The sequence below is a fragment of the Saccoglossus kowalevskii genome, chromosome 22 (assembly GCF_978046115.1).
Source record: "Saccoglossus kowalevskii chromosome 22, keSacKowa6.1, whole genome shotgun sequence".
NCBI classification, from domain to species: Eukaryota; Metazoa; Hemichordata; class Enteropneusta; family Harrimaniidae; genus Saccoglossus; species Saccoglossus kowalevskii.
Genome location: NC_140662.1, coordinates 14,238,496 through 14,257,685, shown reverse-complemented (window position 1 = coordinate 14,257,685; position 19,190 = coordinate 14,238,496). Strand labels below are relative to the sequence as shown.

The 19,190-nt window shown below is 33.5% G+C and overlaps 1 protein-coding gene across 1 annotated transcript in view; it reads left to right on the top strand.

Moving 5' to 3' along the window:
* Positions 1-240: 240 nt before the first annotated feature.
* The window catches only part of LOC100370954 (nuclear receptor subfamily 1 group D member 2-like), a 78,094-nt gene continuing 59,144 nt past the window's right edge, over positions 241-19,190 (top strand). The window contains exon 1 of the mRNA XM_002734274.4: positions 241-1,052. Coding sequence (XP_002734320.1) covers positions 761-1,052 — 292 coding nt within the window. The 5' untranslated portion in view covers positions 241-760. The remainder of the gene's footprint in view (positions 1,053-19,190) is intronic.

Here is a 19,190-nt window from a genome sequence, read left to right as displayed (position 1 = left end):
CGTACTGGGCGCTTAGCCCGAGCTAAGCTTTCGCGCACACTTCGTTAGCCCATATAAGGATCTGCACCGGGTCTTAAAAACAGATCAGATTTAACCCGTACTTAGTAGAGAGTTTAAGATTTTCACAGAGCACGACGTACTTTCAGTAGATGCAGTCAACCACCATAGTATAATGCTCTACACTATATCTGTAGAGTTAGGGGTGCCAGGTGTGTCCTCATGTGACTCTTGTGACCCCAGTCTCATATACTCAAATTAGCATATTATGTGCGGAAAATACGTTGAGTTCGATGTTGCTGCTCATGGCGGTTCGTTTATTTAAAACAACCCGGAGTGTGTAGTTAAGCTTGCCGTCATACAGTTATACTGAGTGTTATTTTTTTATCCTATCTCGGTCGTGGATCCCGAAACAGCTTCGTATCGACAGAAAACACCAGTGACAGTGTCTCCAGAACCATCTCCTGATCTACGAGCAGGCTTCTGTATGTTGGCGTTTATGCAGACGCTCTATGATACTACTATTGCGCTTGTTGTTGAATAATACACCAAAACAATTTCGTTTCGTATTGATCTCCGGTTGAAAAGATTCAAACCGCACCGGACCTTCGCTCAGGTTGTCACCCCAGTGAAGCCTCTCCTTCATTCGTGGCTCCCGCTTTTCTGTGGCGGTATCGATGACCAGACCACGTACCGTGTGTTGATCGAACAAAGTAGTTATTTCAATAATTATATTTTTATTGTGTGATATACATTCTTCAACATGGACTTCAGTTTGACACATATACGGAGAAGTAAGTCGACATCGTCATCGCCGACGACTAGCAGTTTTGATCCACTTTCGACCATATCTCGAAACGGCGTCGAGCTGACAACAACATCGACCCCATCGTCGTCCACATCTCTGTTATCGCCACAATTGACGTCGTTGGGTTCACAGCGACAGCATATTTCGTCGTCAACACATCAGCCGTCAGATGGAGGCAGTGGCGCAAACCAGAAAATGCTGCCTGGGACTAGTTCTGAGTCAAAGTCCGTTAAACCTAGACATAAAGGTAGGAGATGTGAAAAGCCTGTTGCGTGTTGTGTTGTGTTGATAATTTTCTTTTTAACATCAAACATTTTGGCCACCTGATCACTGAAGCTTTGACCTTGAAAAACAGTAACCTTAAAGTGACCTATTTGCAAAATAGCTTGAAGGTGAAATGATATCTCCATGGCTATAAATAAAGTTATGAACCATTCAAAGAAAGTTACAAACCATTTTATTAAATAGTTGAACCTCAAAATATAACGCATGTCAGTGTGTGATGATTTATTTATATGGTTATTGACTTCATATGTCCTTGCACCTTCTTATGTGAGGGCGCTGTTCAATAAACATCCCGTTATGGGTATGCGTGGGATATATCCAACTTCATTCATCATTTCGTTTGGGCGGTAGTGAGTTATTATTCTATAAATCTAAACCTATAATATTTAAAACAAAAATTTGACCAATGACCTGCGTGTTTGTAGATATGACAAGGGAAATTTGCATATGAATGGACAACCTTTTATGAGACTAACTTAACAATTTATGTGGAGTGCCAAAATGACTCCATATGTGGAATGTCTCTTATTTGCATTCATTAATATTCATATGTGTAGGATACCCCAAACTTCATTCTGATTGTTGGGAGAAAAACAAATTATCATTTTTGGCTCTGATGTCGAACAAGTTGAGCGGAGTTAATCATATCACTAATTGTCTGTTATTTTCTTTGTGGACTTTTTATTCTCTGGCTTGTTGCCAGTGGGGGATATGGAAATGACCTGTATCCATCTGTATGGAGGAAATTGCACACTAGATCAGATCAACATATGACCATATATGGTCTTGTATGATTATGTGACCTCATTAAAAATGCATAAATGTCATATCTGAAGTACTAATGCAGATAGAGTCATTTGAGTGTTTTATTGAAGACATTGCACACTAGATCAGATCAAGATATGACATGACCATATATGGTCATATATGATCATGTGACCTCATTAAAAATGCATAAATATATCTGGAGTACTATTGCAGATAGAGACAATTGTAGTGTTTTATTGAAAACATTACACACTAGATCAGATCAAGATATGACATGACCATATATGGTCATCTATGATCATGTGACCTCATTAAAATGCATGTCATATCTGGAGTACTATTGCAGATGGAAACAATTGCAGTGTTTTACTGAAAACATTGTATACTAGATCAGATCAAGATATGACATGACCATATATGGTCATCTATGATCATGTGACCTCATTAAAAATGCATAAATGTCATATCTGGAGTACTATTGCAGATAGAGACAATTGTAGTGTTTTATTGAAGACATTGCACACTAGATCAGATCAACATATGACATGACCATATATGGCCATGTCACCTATTGAAAATGTATAAATGTCACATTTTGATCACTATTGCAGGTAGAGGCTTTCAACCACTGCTTTATTGAGTACATTGAGCTCATAATCTGATCAACATATATTATCTCCATATTTGGTTGTTAAAAATGTGCAAGTACTTACTTAGTAGACTCCTCTGCTGAGAGCTTGAGTTCATACTTGTATGCTATTTGATGTTTACATAATAATAATAATAATAATAATTTATTTCCCTTTGCTTCCTCCGATAGAGGTATGAGAGAACTAAATAATATACATTACATAATACAAACGAAAAAAGCATGTACATGGAAGCGTCACACGAAATAAATTTATAAATTAGAAGAAATGCATAATAAGGCACTAGCCCCAAATTACAAAAAGCAAGTAAATAAATACCCAACACAATTACTTTACAGTCACATCAGACTGCTCGGGGTGGGGTGGGAGTGGGATGGGATCTACTATCACTGATGACTTTCATGCTACATTTTTGACTTCCTGCTACATTTCACAAAAACATGTTGTGCATTTCTGTGCTCATTACCTGTAAACCCATCTACGCTGCAGCATTGAGATGGATATGGATGGTCACGTAACTGAGGGTACAAGTTACTATGCCACTGTATGTCTCTCTGACAGGTTGAATTTCTGTCATTGCAATATATTGACAAAATGTAGCAGGGATGTACACAATTCTTTTCCATTGGTCTTGTCCACCTTGTTCACGAAGTATGGCAATTTACAGCGAGTTTATTTTTCATTTCTATATTTCAAGATGGCGGCGATATCATTAAGTGCAAGTATTTGTCGATGCCTGATATTTTAACCAGGGTAGTTAATACGTGTGTGCAAAAACCACCCTGACTCTTATTGTTCGAAGTCTTAATTAACTATAGTCATTGCATACAAATTTGTACGTTCTGGGAGAAGAACAGGTTTTAGACATATCATGAAGATTGTGTGTTTACTTTGCTCTCCTTTGTCATTAATTAAAATATTACTTATTTTGACCATAGACAGGTGCTAATTTACATGCGCTAGTCAAATTGAGAAATTACTGTATTTTAATGTGAAGCATTTTCCATTAAGATTAGTCTGAGATGCACGCCAGACTCCGTTCAGTATTTATTTGTCGCTCACCAATTATGTCGGCTCTTACATGTAGCTGTAAAAAACGATGACAGCTGAAAACAACATTATCATAAATATTGTGTTTAAGCAACATGTGGATATTGATCTTTGGTATTTCGACCTTCCAGGTAAAGACCATAGTTGAAAGTCAGGTCATTGCTTGTAGAGTCATTTTTCTGTCGTATTTGAGTGGTGCGTGGCACAACATTACGAATACCAAAAGTAGAGCATCTGTGCATATCGTAGGTGTGTCATATTATGATAAGAGACTGATATATATATTACGGATATAGCTTTATGCATGTTTTTCTTTGTGAGCTTGTTTTTCAATTAAAATATCTTTCATTGGCACTTCATTCATTTCATTTTTGTGTCACCGCATGCGTTGTACAATACGCAGGTGTAAAGAATACCAGCGTGAGAATAATACAAAAGAAACAGAGTATAAAGACTTATAAATAACAAGAATTTAAAACCCCTTTCAAAGTAAGAAGGTATCCTATAAATATTCAGTTACTCTCACGCCACCGTAAAATTAGATGTGAACAGATGGTATTTTTCATATATAAAACAGTATGCTTCAAAATGTCTGAGTGGTAACAAGTGTTACAATTTGGGGGCTGGAAATAGAACTAGAAATATCCTGCAATTCCAGTTCGTTCACACTAGAGTCAGTGGGTGGGTGGTATGGCAGGTTGCACATCCTAGCAATTGAGATTTTTTTTTTGTTTGGCAATTAGAACAACCATAGATGTAGGGATTTTTAACATATTCAAATGATTTCACAACTTGTAGCAATTACTTCGCTTTTAACTGATTTTTCTCCTTACTGAAAATACATGTATAAATGATTCATTCAACCCTGCATTTACCAATGGTACTTAAGTTGATTTTGTAAATACCCGTACTGCTATTTTAAAAACTAAATATGTGATTGAACAGCTCTGGAAGCAGCATGTGTTGAATGATCAACCCCTAATCTGAAAAAATTTCGATAAAGAATCCTAATCTGTTTTGGTGAGCAAAACTTTGCCCAATGCACTTCAACATTCACATTATACTTGCCCATTTTACCAAGCCCTCTGAAAGTGCCCTCGATAACAACATGCTAATTCTAATGGCAACCTGTGCTGATGATTCAGTAAGGGAATATCTGATTGGTTGATGATTCAGTAAGGGAATATCTGATTGGTTGACATCAATAGACAGCTCCCAGAATGCAATTTCCATAGAACGTATGTTGCATCAAATATGCCGATATGTGATTTGCAAATGTACACACACAAAAAACAGCGCTATACCTGCTTTTAATCAGATTATACATAATAATGCTTTTTCATCAGATTTTATTTACAAAAAAAACACAGAAAAACCAATTGATCTATGACAAATATTTTTGTAGTATATTAAAAAAAGCTGTACAATGTTTTGATAGTTATCACATGAAAGAATTATTGTTTATTAATAATATTATTTTACAGTAGTAGTTTTGTTTCTATATTGACCAATTCCTTTTTAATTTGTTTACTTGTGTACATTATACATGATGGTAACAAGTGGAGCATTTCAACATTTTTTTTTTTAAATTTCCAAAAAAAAATCGTCAATCCCGCAGCGAAAATCATGTCAATTATTGGTTGTGATGAAATTGTTGAAAAAAAAAAAACATAAAATGTTTTAGTGGGAAAAATTGTGGTTTTCAGAGGTTGAAATGAGGTATAGACATAAGGTGGGAAAAGGTAAAAACCCTTTTAAATTTTTATGCGTTCTACAATAATTTCTTTTTTAAATTTTCATCCGAATGGACATCATTTCCAATCAGCTATATTTCTTGATAAAAATTTGTAAAAAATATTTTTTTTTGTGTGAAAGGTAACAAAAAGTGACATTGACATTGTTAGAATGAAGTTACACAGAATTTTACTTTATGAAGCCAACTCATTTTGTTTTACTTCTTTTACAAAACATGTGTGACTTTGAAATGTTTGTAGGTCATGGGAACATGGGTACGTGGAAGACAAACAGACTCTAGATACGTAATTAGTGCTATAATTCATCAGTTGAAACACAATATGGTGCACAGAGTGACACACGCTGTTAAGTCTGGTGTGCGTCTCAGACTTATCTTAATGGAAAACACTTCACATTAGGTCTCAGAAAAAATCCAAAAATCCAACTTGAGGATAGAAAGTGTAAGAAATGTAATAATGATGTGATGGAGGATGAGATACATTTCACTCTGTAATGTACATGTTTTTAAATTGAAAGACAATCTTAATTTCTAGAGTGTAACATTACTAATAAAATCGCAGGCCAGCAAAATGGAGATGTTTTTCTTAAAATAATGAAACATGATCTTGCCCTTCTCAAATTTTTGAAAAATACATTATTCAATGGAAATACTTGATTATGTAAATACGCATTTATGAGAGAACCAATGTCTTTTCTATGCAATGTCAGTTTTAGTATTTTATACTTTATTTTTTCTATTTTGTCCTATTAATGTTTTATTTTTATTTAGTTAATTTTATCATTTTAGTCTTAAGCCGAAGGTTTTGGTTGTGTAATAAAGTTATTATTATTATTAAAATACATGTTAACGATTATTAACATCCTTGAAAAACAAGGTGCTTTTGGTAAATTTGTTGACCTTGAAAGTCGCATGCTCCCTGATGTTTTGTGTAAGCGCTATCCGACAAACTGAGAAATGAAAGGCGCCCTGGTTTTTACTGCATGCATGAACAGCTTGAATGAGCAGTTTATTCTCGTCTCATTTGAATACATACGGGTACCTTGTTTCAGAATCCTTGTGTCTGCAGGGAGATGTGTTGTCCCGGGCAACAAGTGTCTCTCAAAAAATACAGTTTCGCATTATGCCATAATCTTTCTTACAAAGAAGTATCAGAAAATTGATAAATTTATTAGTTTTCAAAACTACGAACTACAGTTTTGTAACATGAACCTGTGAGGTGACTCATAGAACTTAATAAAAAAAAGACTGATCACACACTTTCGTGGCAGGGATTTCCTAAAACTTCGCTAAATTATCCTCTGTGAATGCCTGTTTTGAATTGAAAGAAAAACACTTTGGGGATCAGAACTTGTTTTTTTTTGACTTATTAACCCAAACTGTATGCATATTGCTCATTTTCTTATCCAAAACTATTCACCAACATTTTTAATTCGCAATTGGAGTCAAGCTTAAGGCTGTAGGTGAAATAACAAATTCATTGTTTCTATGGAAACAAGTTCAGAATAACCCCTATCATTTACACAAAATTTCGTTTGGTGTAAAATATGGAGTGAGTGTAGTTCTTTTAGATTTTCAAATTTCATAGCAACATATTTGAATATATGTTATGCGTACTATGTACTACACAATAATTGCATGACCTCGGTGTGCAATATTGTAAGCTGAGAACAAAAGTTGTAGACTCCCTCTTTATTAGAAACCAGGTCAGTCGTAATTGACTGCTCTCTAATGACAGATTTGAGGACCTGCAGAAAGCCCCTCTTTATTTCTAGATATACATGTACGTATGCAAGCGCGGTCCCATATCAAACACTGCCTGAAACGTGTGACCTTGGAATCGTTCTGTCCAATCCATGCACATATAAACGTGCGGGCATAAAAAATGTCTGTAGATATTTTTACTGTGCCGAATCATTTAACCTGGCAATTGTTCTTTGACATGAACAGTTTTCTTACAGTATTTGCGTCAGTTTTTAACCGTAATTGTTATGTTTGGATGCCACTCTATATACATTTTGGGTCGGCAACAATGGCAGCCAAAGTTGGCATTTCAGATCACGCAATTAAAACACTTGGTCCTGACCCGATATTTCATATTTTTCGGTCGGTCGTTGAGGGCAACAAAACAATTTATTTTTTTTGCCCTAATGTACCTTTGGTGGAGAATGGGAGTTTTTATAGAGTAGTGTAGCCTTCTATCTTTTTTTTGTGTGCTAATTTTGTGTTAATTTTTCACTTTCCCTCTTGTATTTCCAGGTTAGATTTAAGTGTTTTTTGTTATTTGGTTCTTTACTGTATTTACTCCATCTTGGCGGCCCCTCTGCAGTTTGTCTACTGCATCGTTTAGGGGGTTCACCTTTTAGGTGGACAATCCCCCCCCCCCCCCACCCCCAAGATAAGCAAAGTAAGCACCCACTACTAGTTCATATCTCGTAGTTCATATCATTGCAGTCACTCTGCCTCTACCTGTATTTAACTGCTCATATTTGTCATTTAAATTATCATGTTTTAATTTTGTGGTAATACAATTTTATATACGTGACTTTCAACAAATTTTGTATTCACGCAAATAATTAAATCGTGAAAATTTCTAGCACCGAAAATTAGTAGGGTAATGTGCGATGACTTGGGTCAAACCAATAAATGACAAACCAATAGAATTGCCATGCAGCCAGATGCCAGGAAATGCCTTTGTCTAGCTGAGCTGGCTGTACAATGTAGGCCACCATGTACTATATAACAGCTGTTCTTATATGTGAAAGCTGCCACACAAAACAGTGCTATGTGTCTGGATTCACAGCATATCTAGCGTTGATTGGCTGTCTCTGTTAACACTTAAGTCATGTGACAAATCACATGATGTACATGTGACTATAAATAATTAAAATGTATACTTGTGTTCACTGTGAAATTTAAACTGATTAATATTTGTTTGTTTCAATGGTTGAATATTTATATGTACTGTATTAAATTGTGATTGATTGATTTCTGTTTGGTCTGCACTCATTATTTATTTCATTATTAATCATATTTGAAATATGATATGATATGATATTTGGAACGTACACAAACAAAAGTAAGGTAATGTTCAAAAGGACAAAAGACATTACTACAAGACTAAAACAAAGCAAAATTGGAAAGGATATACTTGTCACAACTGGAGAGAGTTTCAATGAATAGATCATCAATACTTAAATTTTGAAAAAGTGGCTCATAAATAAAGAGAGCTGAAAGAAATTTCTGTCTACATTTTTTGATAATGTTATATTGAAAATGAAATAGATAATGTTTTTCATTTCCAATCTTGTTACAATCATGGATTTCACATGGCCTTCTTCTCTCATATATATGTAAATTATTGGGGGAAGACGGTAACTTCGCTGTGTACTTACAGAGGTATAATTCAGTGATTGTAAACACACCTTGCACCGTGTTTTTTTATGTGAAGACCTTGAGAGCATGGGAGTTGAAAATACTGAGAACAATGTAGTTAAGTTTTACAAGTGTTATAATGTGACATATATAAGGTTGGTGACCTATGTCAACTTAATTCATGCCTCTTGAATTAAATATTAGTTTTGCAGATTTCTTTCGGATATGAAACTGTGAAAATTTGTAATATTTGTATTCAGTCGGCTCTTACATCGTAACCTTAAAGAAACAGGGTTCAAATCATGAGAATTGTTTCTTTTTTTTCTTCCTATCCAGTGCTAATCATAGTACTTTGGACATCAATAGTCTAAGAATGGAATAGAATACTGTAGAATACTTTAATTTCGCTTGGAATTTATTTCCGCTCTTTTCTCTGAAGGGATGATTCTGTGAAAATAAAATCCAGCGAATATACTTTTTTTTCCTATATTTCACATTCACCTCATCAAAAATCCCTGTAAATAAATTCCATACAACAGAATAGAATATAATAGAATAGAATATAGAATAGAATAGAATAGAATAGAATAGAATAGAATAGAATAGAATAGAATAGAATAGAATAGAATAGAATAGAATAGAATGCTTATTATTAGCAGCTATAAATAACAAATATTTTTGATCAATAATTATATGATTGGCAAAATGTTTTTTTAAATTATATTGTATACCTGATGTTTTCAAATATCAGTGTTAAATATTGTAATTATTATTTTATAAATTGGATACAGTGTTTTATTAGAGTTCTATTGGACTTTCTCTTTATGTTTTGTCATAATTGAAATTCAGATATTTGGTGGCTCGTAGTTACATTTCTGTCGTTTTAGTTATGTTTAATTTTTTAGTTTTTGATGACTAATTTTCTCAAAATTTATGATTAGCTTCTACTCTGAACGATTAGTTTTTAATAATGTGCACTGGTAGGAGTATATCCATTATTAATATTAACTAATATTGAATGAAATCACAACTCTTCACCCATCCTCAGACAGTGGTGACATATGTTTCTCTTTCAAATATCCCTAAGTGCATTTTACTCCCATGTATACATGTATATATATATATATTACAGCAACAATGTTATTTTAGTGTGCTGTAAATCCCCCAGTCTAGATATTTAATGTTTGAATTCATTTTCATATCAACAAATTATATTTTTTTCTATGTATCTATATATATTTTGACAATTTCCATGAATTTTGCTCATACCATCTTGAAAACTATTGTATACAATCATACTTACTAGTATTACATGTGTGTGACAATATTCAGTGGCAGAGGGATATAGGGTCTCTGGTTGCTTAGCAACCATGTGCACGGTCGAGTTTAGGGCATTGCTCATTTCTTTCTAGCCAGCATGAATATGGCGTTTTAGGCAGATATTAAAAATGGCTGAATGACAGAAATTTAATATTAATAACAATTAGCCTGTTCTAGAGCCATGTATTTGACATGTTTTGACTGATTGCAATCAAACTTTGCACTGATAACTGTCATAACGTTTTCTGAATGCTTATCTTTAAACATGTACTATGTACTTCACAAGATCTTTTTTTCCCAATCATATTCAACAGTGATTGCTACATCATGCAGACCTCCCCTTTTTAGCTTCGCTGTTGACTTTGTCGAGCGAAGCTTATCATATGAGTGATTGTTCGTCATCGTCCGTGTCAATGTTTTACTTTTTTTACTTCTTCTTAAAAACTACAAGCCTGAATGCTTTGATACTTGGTGTATATGTACCTTGGGTAGACCGCTCTCAGATTTGTTCATTTCATGATCATATCTTCAATTCTCTAATTTTGGTGAATATTTTTGTAATTTTTGGTAAAAAGTGATATTTTCGACTTCTTGTTAAAAACCACAAGTCCAATTGCTTTGATATTACATATATAGGTACTACATGTGAACCACTCTCAAATTTGTTCATTTCATGATGATATCTTCAATTCTCTAATTTTGATGAATATTTTTGGCATTTTTGGTAAAAAGTGATATTTTCTTCTTGTTAAAAACCACAATCATTTATGTTGAAAAATGATATTTTTGAATTTTTGTTGACAACAGCAAGTCCCATTGCAATGATACTATGCATATTGTTCATTTTCTAATGATATCTTCTGTTCTTTAATTGAAATGTGCATTGCTAACAGCGGAGCTATCTCAGCCGAGAGGCTGCTTGTTTCTTGTTAATTTATGAATAATTCTCCAGTTCCCGTCCAATCCTGCTTTGTTTTGACATCTCGAAAATGTTATACAAGTCTAGGCTTCTTGATTTTTTCCCTCAATTCTTAACCATATTTCTTCCCCCTGTATTAATGCTCTGTTAAATATTGCTGTCACCCTATATTTGAATTATAAGGGTTTGATAACCTTTAGTGACTTTTGAAAACAAGGTCTGACAGAGCATGAACCGCAGGCTGTCCACACCCATTCAACAAAATCATGGATGTATAAAACATTGTGTATAGACCTGTTTGTTTTATAATAGAATAGAATAGAATAGAATGTTTATATATAGAAGTAAGCACTGTGCCTGCCTCGTTTAATAGTAATACTCTTGTTGTTGTTAGACTTTGAAAAAACGATGAATTACGAATTAATCTGAAGTGTCGTTCAAGACCTTTCATGTATGTGTCTGTCTGCATGCTTGTGCTCCAATGGCAATGTACTGAAGTCATGGAGGCACCCATGCATTCAGTAATGAAACCAAAATGTGTGTGGACTATGTAGATACCTATATAGCACTCTCCACCCCATTTGTTGGTGTACATGTAACGTACAAGAACAGGAAATTTAGAAATGCTCTAACCAAATTCAGGATTTCAGCCAATCAGCTACCAGTCGAAAAAGGTCGACATAGAGGCATTAAAAGAGAAGACATTACCTTTTCAGATGTAACCATGACAAAATTAGGGAATTAAGAAATGCATTATTTACAGCAATCTATGTTTATGCCCCTATTCTACAACTATTAGCTAGAGAGAATATTTTTGTTTTGATTTTTTCAAGTTTTGATCTTTTTATTTGTAGTAGTCTAGCAAAATTTGTTTTTCATGTTTTAGAATTGTTTTAGCTTATTTTGTTTGTGTTATTTGGGACTTTACACTAGCTCTGTACTGTGTATGTGCCAAATAAAATATCCTATCCTACTGTAGTATGGAAAGGGGACTTTTTATTGCTTCTAGAAAACTGAAAGTCTCAATATGACTGGTCAATACTTCTGTCTATCACAAAATCCATATGTGACTCAAAATTGGGTTAATTGCTTCTCACATATTTCAAGTTTGTACGCAATTACCTTGCCTGGCACTCTCACATGGAAATCTCACTTTCTAAAGAAAGTGTCCACTCCACTTCACCTATTACTCACCCAAATCGTGAGCATGTTTTTTTAGCGAATTTAATTCGGTAATTTAAGATGTCACTAATGACTTCATATTATAATTCAAAATGGCAGCCAAACGACGTCTTTTTCTCCACACACACACTTTGTAAACAACACATAAAACGTAATAATCTGGAGCGCTCGACAGTTTTTTTTGTTTTTAAGGAGGTGATAACTGGGCATTTTTTTGGCAGGTGACAGAGAAGTTTGTGAAAACAGGAAATCAACAAAGACAAGAGAAGTTCGCTAAATCAACATTTCGCTATTATGTCATTTTACCACAATTTGCTAAAATAGTATGTCGCTTTTTCAACATGTTTTACAGTATATTCAGTCTTGATTCCCACTCTGTCTATTGTGGTTATTTCAAGACTGTACACGCACGTGTCTGTTCTTTTTATACTGTTTACCGATGTGAGTGTTTAGCAAGCCTAAATAGGTTTGTAAATTGTAAACAGGGCCACCAGTAGCTGTTTCGGGTCTATGTGTCCACAAGAGCTAATTATAACTCTCCAAATTTATACTATTTTGAAGAATTTTTAATAACACAGCTTCACTTGCATTACCGTGTTAACTTCTTTTTGACTCTTGTTTTGCAAAGCACACATTGGGAGTCTTTGCAGTTAGACTGTCTGTCTGTATGTGTGTGTGTTTGTCCATCTTTTCCACTGATAAATAATAAATAATAAAGATAATTTATTGCATCCTTAGAAATACAGTGTTTCCATCAGTTTATAGCAACAAAAGTAAGATATTAAAAAACAAAATAACAAAAAAACTATAGCAAATAATAAATGATAGATTTTAGTGTTTTTGTTAAGTATCTTTCTCGTTTCTCATTAAGAACGAGCTGTGTATAAATTCTCCAACAAGTTTGATTACATTTGTGTTAGAATGTTTCATTAAGTATGTAAATTTCTGTTGGTCAGTTTTTGTTTCATCAGGAAACTGTATATTTGAGAATATATCCATTCGCAGTGTGTGATATTTTGGGCATTTGATGAGGAGATGCATTTCATCTTCTATGTCTGCTAAAGTACATTGTTTACAAATCCTGTTTTCCAAAGAAATTTTAGGTTGGGTATGTCTACCCTTTTCTATTGCTAGGCTGTGATTACTTGTTCGGAATCTAGAGACAGAAATTCTATGTTTTAGATTCAGTATAATTAAGTAACTTTCAAAGTTGTAGTTTGTTTTGAATTGAGTATATGTTCTCAACTTAGGTTTATCCATAATTGTCTCCTTCCAGAATTCAATATATTTTTGTTTAATATTGTTTCCTATTCTCTTTATATTTTGTTTATAATATCTCAAGAACCATATGTTGTTTTTTGATGAAACTTGATGCATAGATGCTCTGGGCTAATACGCAGATTTGATTAGGTCCAAACCATGCATATTAATTACCTAATTTGCATGATAATCAGCTGATTTTCGGCTGTTCTATGATTGTTTCTCTGATATCTAAATAACGACTAATTGGACAATGCACATACAAGCCAAATAAGTTTTGGGTTAATATCCTTGCATATTAATTACCTAAATTGCATAATTAGTAAGTGTAAATGCTTGCACTTATATTTTTAAATGCTGTATTTGTTCTAATAGAAGAACATGTGCTAACTTCATGCCTCCAATATCTTCACACATAGGAGTTCTTACTAAGCTTTCTTTGATTTTAAATATAACCTCATACTGACTTAACCTTAATAACCCTCTATACTCAGTGACCAGTACTGGTAACATATAACCTGATTTGCTTTATAATGAAATATTTGAAATTTAGTGAATATATTAAATTATTTTTCATAATAGATATTGCTATTTTTATTCTGCTGGTGATAAAAATACATTTAAATGTGTTATTGCTTTGGGTGCATTTAATATTTTTTCTCTTCTAGTGAAAATGTTCAATCAAATTTTTTTGATATTATACAGCAAATAAGCACACCAACAAGAACTGAAATTAAAAAAAAACTAGTTTGTCTCTAGCATTCCTCCACATGTCTTTTTGTTTTTATTAGTTTTTCCCAAAGACCGTATTTTCGAATGGCTGTCGAGATCTCAAGAGTGAGAGAAAAACTCAACTTAATTGTTAAAAATTTTAACACAAAGTGCTGAACTCAAGTCATTGATTCCACCTGAAAGTCTGCAATGTTCAGCTGCTAGGATATTTGATCACGTCAATATCAATTGATTGGTATATCCGTAGACTTGTGGTTGATTGTCATTTCACTCAAGTATTCACCCAGTCTGTATTTGAATTCTGCAGGTCCATTCACATAAAGCCTGCATGCTTTAGTGAATTTAATAGCTTGCCTAAAATGTTTGCTACGTTTACACGACAGCATTTTATCGGAGCCCCTGGCTCGAGCCAGCAATAATGGCAATATATACGCGTTTGGCTAGAGCCAAGTTCAGCTCCAATAAACCCTTGGGGTTGAACTCTGATAGGGTTGGACCCTGATATGGCTTTGACCCTGTATTCGCTGTTCCATTCAACACTGATTGAACTGAATTGAACTCTGGTAGATCTCAGCTCTCGTCGGCCCGACCATGTAACGCATTGGAGATAACCTCCTGGTAATCGGTGGGAGAAGCAGTAGTTCAACTCCGATAGAATGCTGCCGTGTAAAAGTAGCAATATCATAGGCATAAGCAAACAATTTGTAGATTATAAAGAAGTTTGTTTTCAATTAATATCCACATATAAATGATTTTATATATTTCTATTCATCTGTGTGTTCAGTAATTTATGTGTCTCGTACTGATGTTTCTGTTGGTGCAGTGCCTTTAGATTCCCTCCATATTTTGGATGTCTTCTGCTTTATGGGGCTCATAATTGCAAATAGTAATCAATTTGTGGTTGCGCAAGACTGATGCACAATGTTTTCATCTCTGTTGGACTTGTCAATCGATCGTATGATAGATCCATCTACACATACCCACATTATGGAATGCTATTAAAGTCGACCAACTGTGTTGTTGAACATGTACTGTAGAATTTGACAAACAAGTTACAGTGCCATTAGTAATAAATAAATAAAAAATAATTAAAACCTCTGACATTTGACATTATCTGTAGCTGGATATAAATCCCACTTAAATAATTAATCTGTTAATCGCCAACATCTCTTGGAGCAGATCTACACTGTACATGCCAAATATGATAGGTATTACCATGGTTAGTAGCGAATCAAACAATAGCGTATACTGTGGATTCAAGTTATTCAAACGACAATGATATACTGTTCTTTGATCCCTTGAGTCTCTGAAAGTCAACTGTGTGTGCCCTTGTGCAATATGTGGTCATAATACTGATATAGTATAGTATAGTAAAGTATAGTATAGTATAGTAAAGTATAGTATATTTTGTTTGACTCAAATTAATGAATTGGAGATGCATTAACCATGGTCAATAATCATACACAAAAAAACAACAACTCAATAACAAGAAATACAGATATAAAAAATAAAATAAAATGTTAAAACAGATAACACTAACAACTATTAGGTATTACATTGTAAAATTATGTTAATAAACTTTCCTAGACTATTGGCAATGAAACTGTCTTTTATTCCCATAATATGCACAAACTTATCTACATGTGTATTATATGTATGTATGTAGGTTGGTGCGTTAGTGCAATAACCGGGTGTCCTCAATAGAAAGGTCAAATGACCTGGTAAACATGTAATGTTTATGTGATCAGAGCTTTGACCAAAAAAACAAAAAAATCTTTTGATGCATCTGAATTTAAAAAAAGACAAAAATTGCCTCAAATTTTCCGGCATCGTGACCAGATCATTTTTTGGCCCTGCCTATGTGCCCTTAACTGTATATGGAGTTTTTTTTTTAAAGGTATCTGCGGTATTTTGATATTGTGGTATTTAACATCTAATCTGATATTTAATATTGTATTAATGTAGGTCATACATAATACAGCCTGCAATCCAGCAGTTTTGTGTAAACCAAGAACAGCCTGGTGAATTAACTGTACAGTGAACACAAAATTCTTTGTTATCACTGATTGTCCGTATCTATGACAACAGTACAGTAGGTAAAGGATCCGCCAACAACACTCCAGACAGTTTTGCATTATTACACTTCATAGATTCTCTCCTACTCATAGACAATATCTAGTCTAGTCACTGTGACCTGAATACTGTGGATGTTTTCATTCTTATCTGTTATTATAAATTACATCTCATTACCCAAGAGACCTTTTAGATGACCTTTGACCCATGAAACAAAGTCGCACATTCTGGCAAGTAATCAGCATAATTTTTAATTTGGTTGAATAATTGTGTATTAATTTATCACACACTAGGAGAGCCTTAACATACAGTGTTGCATGTTATTATTGATAGTATGTTGCACTTTTATTGGCATTTTGTAAACTTTCTATTGGTATATCAGTTTTATCATGGTTAATAAATTATCACTGTATTCCATTGGGATCTTACGAGTACTGCGAAGAATGCATGAAGGCAGCGTGGAGTATTGACTATCAACCATCATTCCGAGACATCAGGGCAAGGTCAGGGATGTGGGCACTAATGTAGATGTATGTCCTCCGAGCAGTGCACGAAATTATAATAATTAACACGTTTGCATACTTAGTCAGATGAGGGAACCTGCAAGATGATGAAAATTATTTTTTTTTCGAACGTAATACTATATTTGCTCATGCGCAACAACATCCATAAAAATCAATAAAAAACTAAGATTAAAAATATTTTTAAAAACATTTAGGTCAGAGGTCAAAATAAACATGTATGATAAACGTCAGATAATAATTGATGAATTATTGAAGATTAATTAATTACTTTGACTATTACTTATTTATTATAGATATAATTCAGAAAAACACCAAACAAACAATGCTAAGCTGAAAAAAAAACCCAAAAAACCATGGCAACGCAACCAATTAAGTAATCAATCTTATAGAGTCTAGTGCCCTCTATTACTTCATGAGGACACAACGTTTATTGAACTGATAACCTTCAGATGAACTCATCAAGGTCAGTAGACAGTAAACAAGTATTGTACAGTACGTGACTAAAACGTGAAGATATTGTCATAAAATTATAATTTCAATGGTCGTTAAAATCCAGTTATGGTTGATAATAACGGGTTAGTGACATTGTCCAATCAGCAAACACTTTAAATAATTTGAATAAGTGGGTGGTCGCTGATGCTAAGTCACAATACGATATGATTGAAAACGTGAACAGTATTGGTATAAACAATATTGAGCTCTTGAGCCTGTCATGATTACATAATTGGAATTTAAATGGGCCGATATACGGTACTTAAATATTTATAAAAAATATTTATAAATATAATTATTCCGGGCACAAACGAAAACTAAAAATTTATTAAAAAAGTGAAAACAATGTACAGGTATGAAAACTACCAAAATGTCGACCTGAGAAAAAATAAATAAATATGATATACAAATTATTAATTTTATTTGTTATATTTATCAAAATTTATTTATTTTATTACAAAAACTTTTGAAATGTGTTTGTACTATAACGATCATACTCCTGCAATAAAAACAAAATAAATTAACATGCATGAAAATGATGATTTTTTCTTTTTTAGCACAAATTACATAGAATTCCAAAATTTTCCATGTTGAGTGACAAATAAAATTGACAACTTGTGTTCAAATACAATCAATAAAACTATTTCACTAATTTAAGACAAACAATTTGGTAAATTGCAGTTATATAGTGTTTTTCGTCATGGGTTTCATGTGACCCTACGGCATGTTACACCATGTGGTATTTACACTGGTATGCAGCAACATAGATCTTTTCAAGAGGGCGCCCTCAGTCAAAATAATTGGTCAAATCAGCTTAATTTTCTCACGTTTGGTAAAACAATTTAGGGTCAGGTGTACAAAGCTACGTAGGTTCAGAATATCGAAATTATGAATATTTTTGTTTGACCCAAGTTGAATAATTAACGATTGTCAGGTTAAACTGACTTTACAGGGCATCTATGTAATTATTACATAAATAGGACTGGTGGTCTATTATTTTCATTTTACTCACATTTGATGACCTAGCTTTTACGCTAAATATTTTTTTCATTCAATTTTTCACTACATTTACTAAAAATGACAGACAACACAGAATCGATATATTGATAGGAGATTTGAATGCTTGTGTTGAGCGCTTTGAAAAAACAAACATTCGATGAATCCATGATTTCCGTCTAGTTTTGTGAACAAAAACAGCCCAAATTGGGTATTGCTAGCCTATTGACCATTATGTCTGCACGATTCCCTTAATTCCCTATTGCGGTTCGTGCAGTGCGTCACAGTGTGTGATTGTCTGATTCATACTGTGTACCTATCATCTCTGACATCAACTACGGTGGATTCTGTGCAACTCTAGTGAATTGCGGTGATCAGCACATATCCTAACGATACAAAGCTACGTAGGTTCAGAATATCGAAATTATGAATAATTTTGTTTGACCCAAGTTGAATAATTAACAATTGTCAGGTTAAACTGACTTTACAGGGCATCTATGTAATTATTACATAAATAGGACTGGTGGTCTATTATTTTCATTTTACTCACATTTGATGACCTAGCTTTTATGCTAAATATTTTTTTCATTATAGGGGCTGTAATGTTATGTTTCAAAAATAAATTTAAAAAAAAGTTTAGGAATAAACAGAAAGTCAAGCATTAGTTCTGCCGAGGCGGGGACTTGCAGTAACTGGTCTTTCGCTGCATTGTTTAAAGTGTCAGTCAAATTTATAATTGAGAAAGTAATGAAAAAACAGCAAACATTTTCAATATTAATGTAAATTTCACTATTAATAAATTCATCTTTTTAGATTTCAAATTCAGATTTTTGTAAAGTTTTAAAAAAATGTTCACTACATTTACTGAAAATGCCAGACAACACAGAATAGACATATTGATAGCAGATTTGAATGCTTGTGTTGAACGCTTTGAAAAAACAAACATTCGATGAATCCATGATTTCGGTCTAGTTTTGTGAACAAAAACAGCCCAAATTGGGTATTG